Genomic DNA, 13,920 nt, shown 5'->3' with positions numbered 1-13,920 from the left:
ACACAGGAAGGTCAGGAAAGCAAGTGAGGGATGAGGTGGTGGGACGGTGTGCAGCTCATGTACTCGTAATACGAAGTCATCATTTGTGGTGTTTGAATACATGCAACTTGAACCTGACCAGGCTCATATCTGCCCCTATTGCAGTTGTTACCTTTACGATCAGGCTTGAGCTGGCGGTTAACTGGTGGGCGCTGAAGATTTTGTTGGGAAGTATTTGGAAGTTGAGATTGTGAAGGAGGGCAATTGGAGGTGCGACCCAGTTGGGATGACGATGGAACTCTGAGGCCATGGTTGGTTGTACCACTGATGGCCGATCGGAGAGACAGGCTTGAAGGAGATGCTAAACTACGACTCGGTGGGGGTGGAACCCGACATCCGGAACTCGGCAGCTCACTGGGTCCAGGGCTCATAGGCATGTAGTTATCCAGTAGCGTGTCGACAGGGTATGAGGCAGGAGGTGAAGGGGAGTTTCCGCCACCTGCTCGAGGCACGAGAGGGGAATTGGTTCCCATAGAAACATAGTTTTCTTCAGAATCCGGACTAGATTCATAACCAGGACTTGCCAGGCGACTCTACACAAAGGGACAATTGGAAGAAATCACACAAAAAAACTCAGCAATGGAAAGGAACACCTGTTTGTCATTTAGACGATTTTCTACCTTTACCCACCAGTGATGCGCTGCCATTGATAGCTTCAATGGAAGAAACAGCACAGGCCCTGATCTGACCACGTCTTGGTCCCCTTGCGGACCTCTCCATAATGGACACGGTGTTGCTCCGCGGAGCCGGAAGCACAGCCGAACCACCCGACCTCCCCACGCCGACGCCATCGCTGTCCGACGCCGCTCGTCTACCCCGACCTTCGCAGCCACCAGGTAGAAAGGCGGATTTGGGTGGTCTAGGTGGCGCGTGCTGGCCGTACATGGAAACTGTAGCTCCAGCACCCAATGGCTCATCCCACGGCCTGCGTTGCCAGATTTGTGATCTAGGGCAAGGTCCCGAAGGTGGCTTGTGGCTAGGGAGGTTGTCATTGAGGTCAGCTGCCCCGTGCTGCCCTGTTACCGCTCTTCAGAGAATGGGAAAGAAAAGTGGGATGACGGATGAGGTAGATGAGTTCAGGCAAGATAATGAGATAATGGATGAAGACAGGGACATTTAGTATGGTTTTTAGAGGTCACCATTGGATTCAGAGGTCTTATTAACAGCAGAGAGTAAGGTAGAGTGTGAGTAAACATACAGAATAACATGCCAAGCGTAAGACCGATAGAAATTCCAACACATGAAGCACAGGTGGGAATATGTTGTGAGCAGACCACACAGGAAAGCATGAAATGTGTCCCAATACCATCCCATCAGGTGGACCGACCAAGAGGCAACGGATAAAGCATAAGATGTCATCAGACAAATGAGACAGGTAAGCTCTTAAGAGATCCTTAATACTGCTGCACTCACTCAGTCTCTAACTGGAAGCTTTCACACAGTTCCAGCAGTTCGTAATCTTCTTCCTCTTTCCCTTTACTCTCCTTCTCTTCGTCTGATTCATCATTTGCCATCGCTGCACCAATCGTTCGTGCACTAACCCGCAACACAGTGTCCCCATTACACTTTACGTTGTGCAAGACCATAAATGTTCCCAATGATGCTCTCTAGAGAAAATTACCCATCATTCTCAAAACACCAGTTTGTCTTCATTTGTTAAAACAAGTTTGAGCACACTCGCACCTTTCCTTGGCCGTCACAAACTCTGTAAGCCACAGGTAATCTCCTTGGCCCGCATCGGTCGTCCCCATCGGAGCGGGTACTGGGGCCACGACGTTATCCGTGATGCCGGAAACCGGCCGAGACGCCGGAGGTGAGGACGTCGAGCCTTGGACAAGGAGGCAGCCGGACCGGGGCTGTGAAGGCGAAAGGCCTGCGGTAGTCGCTCCCATTGGGGGTTGCACCTTCAAAGATTCTACCAGGACAGGGTAATGAAAGGAGTGCATCATAAACTTGTTATCATTATTAGTCCCCTACCGGTGTACACCGGAGGGGCCTGTAGGTTTGCACGCCGTCCCTCCGTCCGTCAGTCCGTTAGTCCGTCACGCAAAGAACAGCTTTCCGGACCTTTTTTCTAAACGCTTAAAGCTAACGATTTCAAACTTGGCACATGGTTTCCTCATGATAAGTTACAGATCAAGTTCGAACTACACGAGGTTTCGATCATTTTTGACAAAGTTATGGCACTTTGAACTTTGGGAATTCTGATAATTCTGATGCTCCTTAACTCAGTGCCATTTTAAGTTTTAATTTCCTTTAAAAAACAATTTCTCTGCAATAATTGGACCGATTGAGATAAAATTTTCACCGTAGGAGGGACTCGGTCTGTAGAATATTTTAATGGTAATTATGCCGTCACAGGTGACGTTTTTGTTTTTTTGTTTTTTTTTGTATACTGAATCGAGGCTCGTGAAAGAGCTAACATTTACTTCACAAACAAATCAACCAGACAAACAGAATATATAAAAAGAGGGAGCGGAAGACAATATGGGGAGAGAAGGGGAAGCACACAAACATAGCATTTGAGAGCCGGGAGATGTGTGGGAGGGAGAGGGCTTGGGGGGAGGAGGCGTGGGAAGGGAGGGGGGGAGTGGGAGAAGTATAAAACACAAGGACACCAAGGACTTCCAGGGCAGAAGTTGGTATTTCAAAAAAGTGGAATTGGGGTGAAATTAGCGGGGGTAGAAAAGATCAAGGTTTTGGATGGTTCGGCCGCCATATTGTTTTTCGTGAAAACACGAAAACCCCTTTTTCTCTGCAACGGCTGAACAGATCGAGGCCAAACTTTGCAGACAGAATCGCATACCCATGACGACCAAAAAAGTCAACGAGCATGACATCATGCATCACATGGTTTCAGAGTTATGACGTTTTTAAGCATGAACCTTTAAAACCGAGCTCCTCCCTCATTTTTGATCCAATCGAGGGGAAACTTCACAAATCTGTTCAGCAGGTCAATCTACTAAAATGTCCTTTTGGAATTTCCGATAGGGCACGTGGTTTGGCAGATATCGTTAATTAAAGGAAAAAAAAAAAATGGATATCTCTTGAATCGCCAGTACCTCAGACCGTGAGTTGATAATAATTTATATAATTCACACAATGCAATACGTGCAGGCCGCTCCACGGAGCGACCTTGCGGGCTTATCAACGAGGCGAGGCGTGACACACATGTGCCTCAGCATACCTCAGATCAAGTTTGAAAACCGGCATCAACCGTGCATAAATTTGCATATTCGATCATTTTTGACAAAGTTATGGCACTTTGTTTATTCTAGAGTTCTCCTCAAGCCGCACCGCGCACCCTCAGTCTCGTCTCGCGAACGTCAAAAGCGCGACACAGCGCGCTCACTCAGGAGGGGCGGAGCCAAGCCGAGCAACATATATATACACATCGATCATTGATCTTGAAAACCAACGTATTTTGTCGTGCTTCTGCTGACCTGTCTGCGAGGTGTATAAATCGAAGTCCCGAGTGCGAATCACAGGTGAGCCCGTCCTGAGGTAATTAGTGATTGGGAACGATTCAGAACCTGTAGGTAAATAACCCTTGGTAATTTCCCCAACAGTTTTGCGGACTATAATTTGGAGTGCGGTAAGTCAAAGCTGTTAATATTCCTTGTGTACAATATGCTGTAATCGTGGACTGTTCTTAAAAATGCTTTCCTAGAATAAGCATCAAGTCAAAAACGTTTTCACTGAATTTTGTTTCCATTGACACAATTCTTCATATCAGGCAAGAATACATTGAATTCACATAATTCACCAATAAATCAACAATACATCTCGGGAGGTTGGAGTGTCACTTTACCATATGCTTCTGTGCGTGTAATCTGCGTGAATACTTCTTTAAATATGTATCTGATACTCTGCCCTCTTAGCAGTATACACAGTACGCGTCAGAAGTAACCTAGCTTCCACGGTCCGCGGATAACCTGGTCAGGATAACCCGGTCAGGATAACCCGGTCAGGATAACCCGGTCAGGATAACCCGGTCAGGATAACCCGGTCAGGATAACCCGGTCTCATCATCCGCGCCCACATTCAACCGTGCATAAATTTGCATATTTAATGAGGTTCGTCTGTCACACTTTGGTTTCGTGCGATAACTCCACCAAACATTGGCTGATTTCAACAAAATTTTGTACACACATGTGTCTCAGCATACCTCAGATCAAGTTTGAAAACCAGCATCAACCGTGCATAAATTTGCATATTTAATTAGATCCGTCTGTTCGTCTGTCACAGTTTGGTTTCCGTACGATAACTCCACCAAACATTGGCTGATTTCAACAAAATTTTGTACACACGTGTCTCAGCATACCTCAGATCAAGTTTGAAAACCAGCATCAACCGTGCATAAATTTGCATATTTAATTAGATCCGTCTGTTCATCTGTCACAGTTTGGTTTCGTACGATAACTGCACCAAACATTGGCTGATTTCAACAAAATTTTGTACACACATGTGTCTCAGCATAACTCAGATCAAGTTTGAAAACCAGCATCAACCGTGCATAAATTTGCATATTTAATTAGATCCGTCTGTTCGTCTATCACAGTTTGGTTTCGTACGATAACTGCACCAAACATTGGCTGATTTCAACAAAATTTTGTACACACATGTGTCTCAGCATACCTCAGATCAAGTTTGAAAACCAGCATCAACCGTGCATAAATTTGCATATTTAATTAGATCCGTCTGTTCGTCTGTCACAGTTTGGCTTCGTACGATAACTGCACCAAACATTGGCTGATTTCAACAAAATTTTGTACACACATGTGTCTCAGCATACCTCAGATCAAGTTTGAAAACCAGCATCAACCGTGCATAAATTTGCATATTTAATTAGATCCGTCTGTTCGTCTGTCACAGTTTGGTTTCCGTACGATAACTGCACCAAACATTGGCTGATTTCAACAAAATTTTGTACACACATGTGTCTCAGCATAACTCAGATCAAATTTGAAAACCAGCATCAACTGTGCATAAATTTGCATATTCGATCATTTTTGACAAAGTTATGGCACTTTGAACTTTGGTAGGGGACATGTATTGCAGCGCAATACTCAGAATGCTTGTTAAAACTAGGAGCCCGGGGAGGCTGGTGGTGGTAGGGATGCCCTGCGCTGCCCGGATGGGTGAGCTTTTCCCAGCAGTCGTTTCGGGACATGTTGGACATTGAAAAGCTCTGGAGTTATCGGCCTCGTGGTGGTTACCTTTTGTGTGCGGCCATCGGCAGCACAGTCTGATACCACATCCCAAATTATAGCGGCAGGTAGTGCCATCAAAACGGACTTCAAAGCCAATGTACTGGAGCTTAAAACCTTGCCCACATTCTGAAGTACCTACAAGCAAAAGGGTGGGGCCTCTGGTTCTACGGTTTGGCCGTGAAAGAATAACATACAAACACACAAACAAACACAAATGTACAAACAAACACAAATGTAAAAACAAACACAAATGCACAAACAAACACACAAACAAACATAAACGTACAAACAAACACAAACGTACAAACAAACACAAACGTACAAACAAACACCCAAACAAACACACACAAAAAAACACAAATGTACAAACAAACACAAATGTACAAACAAACACCCAAACAAACACACACACAGACAAACACAAATGTACAAACACAAATGTACAAACAAACACAAATGTACAAACAAACACAAATGTACAAACAAACACAAATGTACAAACAAACACCCAAACAAACACACACACAGACAAACACAAATGTACAAACAAACAGAAATGTACAAACAAACACAAATGTACAAACAAACACAAATGTATAAACAAACACCCAAACAAACACACACAGAGACAAACACAAATGTACAAACAAACTCCCAAACAAACACAAATGTACAAACCAACACAAATGTACAACAAACACAAATGTACAAACACATACACAAACAAACACAAATGTACAAACAAACACAAATGTACAAACAAACACAAACGTACAAACAAACACAAATGTAGCGATGTACCAGTTAGTGGGCAACTAGCGATGTACCAGTTTGTGGCCAACTGGCGATGTACCAGTTAGTGGGCAACTAGCGATGTACCAGTTTGTGGCCAACTGGCGATGTACCAGTTAGTGGGCAACTGGCGATGTACCAGTTAGTGGGCAACTGGCGATGTACCAGTTAGTGGCCAACTAGCGATGTACCAGTTAGTAGCCAACTAGTGATGTACCAGCTAGTGGCCAACTAGTGATGTACCAGCTAGTAGCCAACTGGCGATGTACCAGTTAGTGGCCAAGTAGCGATGTACCAGTTAGTGGCCAAGTAGTGATGTACCAGTTAGTGGCCAAGTAGTGATGTACCAGTTAGTGGCCAAGTAGCAATGTACCAGTTAGTGGCCAACTAGCGATGTACCAGTTAGTGGCCAAGTAGCAATGTACCAGTTAGTGGCCAAGTAACAATATACCAGCGAGTGGCCAAGTAGCGATGTACCAGTTCGTGGCCAACTAGCGATGTACCAGTTAGTGGCCAACTAGCGATGTACCAGTTAGTGGCCAACTAGCGATGTACCAGTTAGTGGCCAACTAGCGATGTACCAGTCAGTGGCCAACTAGCGATGTACCAGTTTGTGGCCAACTAGCGATGTACCAGTTAGTGGCCAACTAGCGATGTACCAGTTAGTGGCCAACTAGCGATGTACCAGTTAGTGTCCAACTAGCGATGTACCAGTTAGTGGCCAACAAGCGATGTACCAGTTAGTGGCCAACTAGCGATGTACCAGTTAGTGGCCAACTAGCGATGTACCAGTTAGTGGCCAAGTAGCGATGTACCAGTTAGTGGCCAAGTAGTGATGTACCAGTTAGTGGCCAAGTAGTGATGTACCAGTTAGTGGCCAACTAGCGATGTACCAGTTAGTGGCCAACTAGCGATGTACCAGTTAGTGGCCAACTAGCGATGTACCAGTTAGTGGCCAACTAGCGATGTACCAGTTAGTGGCCAAGTAGCGATGTACCAGTTAGTGGCCAAGTAGCGATGTACCAGTTAGTGGCCAAGTAGTGATGTACCAGTTAGTGGCCAAGTAGCAATGTACCAGTTAGTGGCCAACTAGAGATGTACCAGTTAGTGGCCAAGTAGCAATGTACCAGTTAGTGGCCAAGTAACAATATACCAGCGAGTGGCCAAGTAGCGATGTACCAGTTCGTGGCCAACTAGCGATGTACCAGTTAGTGGCCAACTAGCGATGTACCAGTTAGTCGCCAACTAGCGATGTACCAGTTAGTGGGCAACTAGTGATGTACCAGTTAGTGGCCAACTAGTGATGTACCAGTTAGTGGCCAACTGACGATGTACCAGTTAGTGGGCAACTAGCGATGTACCAGTTAGTGGCCAACCAGCGATGTACCAGCTAGTGGCCAACAAGTGATGTACCAGTTAGTGGCCAACTAACGATGTCCCAGTTAGTTCATCTTCCACTGATGTAGGGTTGCTTCCAAAACGTTCCTATGAGATTATCCTCAGTTTTATATCACATTTCCTCTCGATCCTCTCAAACCTGGTACATTGAATCCTATGGGGATTTGGGTGCAGTCAAGGAGCTTGCTTTTTCTCAGCTTGGAAAGCGGACCAGACTGAGGGCAACTTCATGCTGTCAGGATGGGCACACTTGCTATGAGCCTGACAGGCCAGAAAACACAATCGCACAAATTTCAACGCTGAATTCTCCTTCCTCCAAGTCAAGGTGGTGCCTTGTCAAGTCCATCTCTGGTGCCCACATCTCTGGTCTCTGGTGCCCACCCCACCGTCCCCCATTCACCCCCATCCATTCCCTCACCTCAAACAGCTATACTGCAGACTTTGTCCGAGATAAGGCAGAATGTCTAATCTCTGTGTTTGTCTCCAAACCTCGTGTACCCAGCACCCCATCCTGCTCTGTCCCCATCATACCTCGACGTGCCCACTGTGTCCTTCTCGCCAGAGGAGGTAGAGACAGTTAATACAAGCAGTGGGCTGATCAGTCTTCAGCAGGAACTTGGCATGCTTCTTTTCTGATAGTCCTCGTAGTTGGTGCACCTTGGCTCACTACTCTTCTCGAGTTGGAATTACATCGTTCTCGTGGAGGAATTCTTCGAACGAGTCATGGTATTTGCAGTGGAACAATATGAATATATGAAGAACGACTCAAGCGAAGACTTGAAGAGGAGTGGGACACGAGGTCTGCTCCATACAAAAAGTACTGGCATGGTGTTCATGCTGTTGACGGCGAGGATACACGGATACAGCCTTGGTGGCTGCTGGTGTGGGATTGGGAATTGGGGACATTGGCAACCTCTCCACCATTATTGCAGCCCCAGTAGTTCTTGGAATGGAAGTGGCCGCCCTGTCCTGCGGACTACTCGGTGGGAAACTTCACAGATGTGTTCAGCATATCAGTCTACTAAAATCACCTTTTGGAATTTGTGATAGGTGACGTGGTTTGGCAGATATAGATAATTAAACGAAAATATTAAATTTTTTATAACTCTTGAACCGCTTCATTGATCGACGTGAAACTTTATATTGTTGCGGATATGGGATTTGCATCCATCCATATCCGCTTGTAAATATTCCCCTATTTCCTCAATACTTCCCAACTCTCCCCAATCCCCCATTCCCTAGTCCCATTTGCTGTAAACAACACTCTGTAGACCCGACCTCCCCCTATTTCCCCCATTAAATGTCGTGCCCAGGTTCACCGCATCTCATGTAAGACAACTATAGGACATCTTGCTAGTTGTTCTTAGTCTATGTCAGTTAAGGACTCGTTTCCATTAATTCTGACCCTTCGTTGCACCAGAATGTGATTGTATGGCACCGTTAGGAAGTTTAGGACCTCCCAATACCTCCCCGCAGCTCTTCCTCACGGTTCAGCAACAACAACAACAACAGCAGCAACGGCAGCGGCGTGCACAGGGAGTGCGCGTCCTCACTCCGGCTTGGTTGGTAGGGGGGTGTTGGGAGGGCACGAGGCCTTCCCAACGAGCCGCCATCGAACATGTGCTCGACGGAGTTACCAAATAGGGGCTCCCTGTCAGCTCCTCGTCAAGGGCGGAGCCCGGTAACCCCCGCACCCAATGGAAGCGGCGGACCGGCCCCAGGGGGGCGGAGCCAACCAGCCGAGGGCGTGTCACTCCCCGCTGAGCATGCGCAGGAAGAGGGAGGTGACGTCAGATGCGCGCTGAGCTTGAAGCAAGAGAGACGTCCCTTCCGAGCGCTGTGACACCTCCCTGCATCTCTTGGACCGTGCTTGATCCTGTCCCCGAGCCAAGGTGCACCTTGTGCTATCAACCTACCTGTCCTCCCTGCCATCAATCCCTGTGTAAGTCAGCCTTGTTCCATTTGTCTGTGGTCTGTCTGGGATAAGATAAGACTGTAATTAAGTGCCTATCTCTTCTGTGTCTTTACCTCACTACCTTGTAATCTACCCCCTTTTCTCCACCACTGTAATTATACCCTCCTCCGGAGGTCTTGAGAACTGTACGCCTTGCGTCGTTTCATCTATCCCAGTCGTTGTGTCCTTTCCATCATTGATTTAGCATAGCGCGATTTGGCCAACGTTTGGGTGGAATCGGGTGAGTTGGGGAAGAATCGGGGGGAACTGTTAGGTCGCGGCAATACCACCGCTCGGTAAATAACATCTTAACCGCATCCGTAACAATATTATAGTAGAGGTAATGAATTGTAACATGTGTGCAAAATTTCAAGATGATTGGATGTACGGTCTGGAAGCTAGAAGTTCTTATTGCATGAAGAAGAAGAGTCCTCTAGAGTGTGCATGGAATTAATTATCACACTGCAAATGACGAGCAGGCAAAATACGGAGCGACCTCACAGGGTCATTTTGACCTCAAATTAAATTCTTATTTCAGATTTGTCAATCGCTGAGGTATATTAACACACGACCAAAACAGATTTGGCGAAATTCCACCGATGTTTGACGAAAATATAACATTTGCGTCTGCATTTCAGTAAAGTAAAGCGTGTGCCGTGTCAGCATTTTAAAAATTGAAACGTAGCTCATTGTAAATAACTCCATATGGGGAATAGGTGTTGTTAATGATGACGTCATTGGTGCCATAATTATGACGTCATAATTGGACAGGGACAACGCTTCGTCTGATGAGTTTTAAATTTATTGAGCATGATCTATGCAACAATTATTTGGAGAATATGAACTTATGATGTCATCGCTCACGTGGTCTGGCAGCCATATTGGATCAAAAAAAAAGAAACGTTCAAAAATAGAAGAGTTGGCTCACACCATGTTGACTGCGCAGGGTAAGTATTCTATGAATACCATGTAGTTTAAAATGTTTCTATTACATTGAGCGATGTGGAGGTGTGTGGAAGAGTTCATAATGGATCTTGTACACACATCGCATGCAGGATACAGACATTTCGTCAACAAAACAAAACACATGGTATCTGGGATTTGAACCTGGTTTCCTCAACATTGTGGGTCAGGGTTTCAGATGGGAACACTCTCATGCAGCCAAGCCATTGAATTATAAAGGGAAATGTGACATGCATATAACGAGTTAGGCAATGCCAAGCATATTATTTCGCTTAAACAATACTATAAATCTCACTTAAAGTCTCCAGAAAAACAAACTTCCCATCAGCAGCTGCTGCTACTCTTACCCAGCATCCTTGCCTTTTCCTTGCCCATCCCCTTCTTCCTGTGTCGCTACACTGCAGATGCTCCGTCGGTTTTACTCCCAGCCCAACTACCCTTCACACAATGACCATCATACCGCCCAGACATTCAAAATGGAATCCTGCTCATCGGAACTTCAAAAAACTAGAACGGCTCTCAGTAGAGAGCATACCTCCACCTGGTTGGCCATATCACTCAATGGTGAAGAATCACTTAAAAAATTCTACTAGCCGGATCCGGATCTTCACTAAAATTGAATCGATTCGTCCTTGTCAGACACCCAACCGGTCCACCAAATTTCGTCCGAATCCGTCCACAACTTTTTGAGATATTTTGTTCACAGACGAACGGACAGACAAACAGACAGGGGTGAAAACATCACCTCCATCCACCTTTGGTAGAGGAGGTAAAAAGATATTACAGAATGACCAAAATTATCTGCGCTTCCTTTCAGGTGATCAGAACCATTTGAACGAAGCGAAGGGAATCAGGACACCGGCATGTTCTCTCACTCATCGTGTACATGACACCATCTCACCATCGGGGTCTGTCGGGTTGAAGCCGCAGACGTCGCAGATGCAGCGCACCCACTTGTTCATCTCCATCTCGGTGTCCGCCACCAGGTAGAATGTCCGATCGCAGGTGCGCAAATCAAAGATAAAGCTGTTCTCAAACTCCTTTCGTTCAAACTGCAGCCCCGAATCCACCTGTAGTTCACAGCGCTACTTACTCTACATTCATTCACTATCCGGGTCATTATTCCCATTGATCTGTTACTTCATAAAAGCAAAGATGCTGAACATCAAGAACTCGTGTCTATTGTTTGCCACGAGTCGATACATTGGTACGTACTTTATGTATAATTGCCGACACACAGGGTGGAGTTGTGAAAGTAAAGTAAATATACAGACTTGGCATTTAATATGGAATATTTTTTTTGTGGGGGTGAACTTACTTTTCAAGATGACTTAGAACCAAAAGTTCATTGGAATTATGTTGAAATTATTCTCGATTTTGTTAATGTGACCTTTAAAAGAAACAAAAACCACATTTGACATTTCGAAACAAATAAATTGATCCTTGGAAGTGATGTAAACTGATATCGAACTCAATTCATGGACAATACTGTGTTAAACTTCTGTACGTTTTCCAGAAGTATCTCTTTATTTTGCACATTAGCCAAATTCTTTTTTAACAAAAACAAAAGGTAAATTACGACTGGGATTACGGACAGTAAAATTCCAGTTCAGTACTTCGTGTAACCCCCACGAGCATTCAGGAGAGCACGTACACGTTGAGGCATGCAGTTCACGGGATTTGCCAAGGTTTGGACAGGAATCGCTTGCCATGCAGTGACAATAGCCTGCTGCAATTCACGCACAGAGGTCGGCTGCTGGTACAAGTGGTCGATTTGACGCGTTAATTCTGCCCACAAGTTCTCTATCGGATTCATATCCGGGGACATGGCAGGCCACTCCATATGCTCTACACCACGGTCAGCAAGAAAGTGTTGGATCATGCGAGCACGATGAGGCCGTGCATTGTCATCTTGGAAGACAAAGTTTCCTCGAAAGGCTGCACGAGCAAATGGAAGCAATGCTTCTTCCAGAAGGGCCCTGTACTTGAACTGGTTCAGGTTTCCATTCAGAACAACCAGGTCAGTTTTTACCCCTGCATGAAAAGCAGCCCAAACGGTCACCCCACCACCTCCAGCTTGGACTCTTGGCACTATATAATCTTTGTTGTAGGCTTCATGCACTTGTCTGCGCACTCGGACGCCGCCATCTTGACGATAGACCAGAAATCTAGACTCGTCACTGAAGATCACGTGATTCCAGTGTACTGGCTACCAATGACGGTGCTCTCTGGCCCACTGCAATCGGCGCTGGCGGTGTTGTCTGGTCAGGTGTGGCTTTCTCAGGGGACGCCTGGCACGATAGCCTGCTTGAACCAGTCGTTGGTTGACTAGCCTTCTGGATGCAGGCACATTTGTCAGTTGCTGCCACTCAGCCCTAAGCCGATTAGCTGACTTGGTACGGCCATTGCGGACTAACCGGTGCAGCTGGCGATCATCCCTCCTTGTGGTTCTGCAGGGACGTCCTGGCCTCGGTATTGGAGTAGGGACACCCCTCTGAGCATTTCGTTTCAGGATCTTTGACACCTGACCTTGAGTGATGCCATACTGCCGAGCAATAGCACGCTGTTTCATGCCGTAATTTCGTAAAGCCACCACTACATGACAAACAGCATTGTCGAGTTGACGGACCATCTCCAGAGGAAGCGGCAATAACCTTTGGAGAAGTGCAGCAGTTGTTTTCCACTAATACAGAACGCAACAACCCTTGTATACCCGACTGTGAAGCCAATCATCAAATGCACCTGTCCGTACATTTTGCCACGCCACCTGTGATATAATCCTGTTGTTGACTTCTTGCTGCGACAGACAATCAGTGACATGATTCTTTTAACAAATAAATCACCAAAGTGTGAAAGAAACTCACCAGATTGATATCCTGAGTTAAGAAAGTAAACCCAAGTCAAGAAAAAAAAAATATTCCATATTAAATGCCAAGTCTGTATATGATCCATCCACACATCTCCAATGCATTTCATGCAAATATTTTCTATTCATGTCATAATAAATATTCAGGTTCCTTTCACTCAAACCTTGTCCATCAGAAGAAGAAAAAAACATCAAGGTGCTTGAAGATAGACAAACATACAGGTCAATAATGAGGATAAGGGATCTGGACAAAGTTTGAGTGAAAGGAACCTGAATATTTATTATTACATCAATAGAAAAATAATTGCATGAAATAAAGAGCATCATCAAACAAGGGCTCAGATCGAAAAAAAAAAGACTAGCTCAGGTTAGTTCACCTGACCTTCCTCACCTGCTCACAGAAGTTGAGGTCGATTACTCTGATTGGCTTTTTTGATGCTTCATTCTTATAATACTCCAGCAAGTTTGGGTTTCCGCTCATGCGACCGCTCCGCAGCACAAACCAGCGCTTCTTCCATGCCTGTAGGATCGAGCAACACCACAGAGACAATGGGATTAACCAACGCCCATCGGACTGTGGCTCCGACGGTGCCTCCCTGAGATCCCTGATGAATGTTAGCACATCAATCTGGGCCTGCGTTGAGGAATCCAGAATTCCGATAGACCAAACAACCTCTGTTCTGCTCCTCCACAAT

At 45.7% G+C, this 13,920-nt stretch overlaps 1 protein-coding gene across 4 annotated transcripts in view; it reads right to left on the bottom strand.

The window, feature by feature from the left end:
- The window catches only part of LOC137425707 (GRB2-associated-binding protein 1), a 142,795-nt gene that overhangs the window by 39,223 nt on the left and 89,652 nt on the right, over positions 1–13,920 (bottom strand). For 3 of the 4 annotated variants that reach the window (XM_068114408.2, XM_068114407.2, XM_068114409.2), the window contains exons 2-7: positions 13,617–13,745; positions 11,261–11,429; positions 1,723–1,954; positions 1,453–1,575; positions 670–1,066; positions 152–572 (exon numbers count right to left, since the gene is read on the bottom strand). In XM_068114408.2, coding sequence (XP_067970509.2) covers positions 152–572; positions 670–1,066; positions 1,453–1,575; positions 1,723–1,954; positions 11,261–11,429; positions 13,617–13,706 — 1,432 coding nt within the window. In that variant the 5' untranslated portion in view covers positions 13,707–13,745. The remainder of the gene's footprint in view (positions 1–151; positions 573–669; positions 1,067–1,452; positions 1,576–1,722; positions 1,955–11,260; positions 11,430–13,616; positions 13,746–13,920) is intronic. The other variant, XM_078777008.1, reaches the window with a different exon arrangement.

This window comes from Myxine glutinosa, chromosome 4, assembly GCF_964187855.1.
Source record: "Myxine glutinosa chromosome 4, kmMyxGlut1.1, whole genome shotgun sequence".
NCBI lineage: Eukaryota > Metazoa > Chordata > Myxini > Myxiniformes > Myxinidae > Myxine > Myxine glutinosa.
The sequence above is the reverse complement of the archived record's forward strand: the minus strand, read 5'-3'. Positions and strand labels throughout refer to the sequence as shown.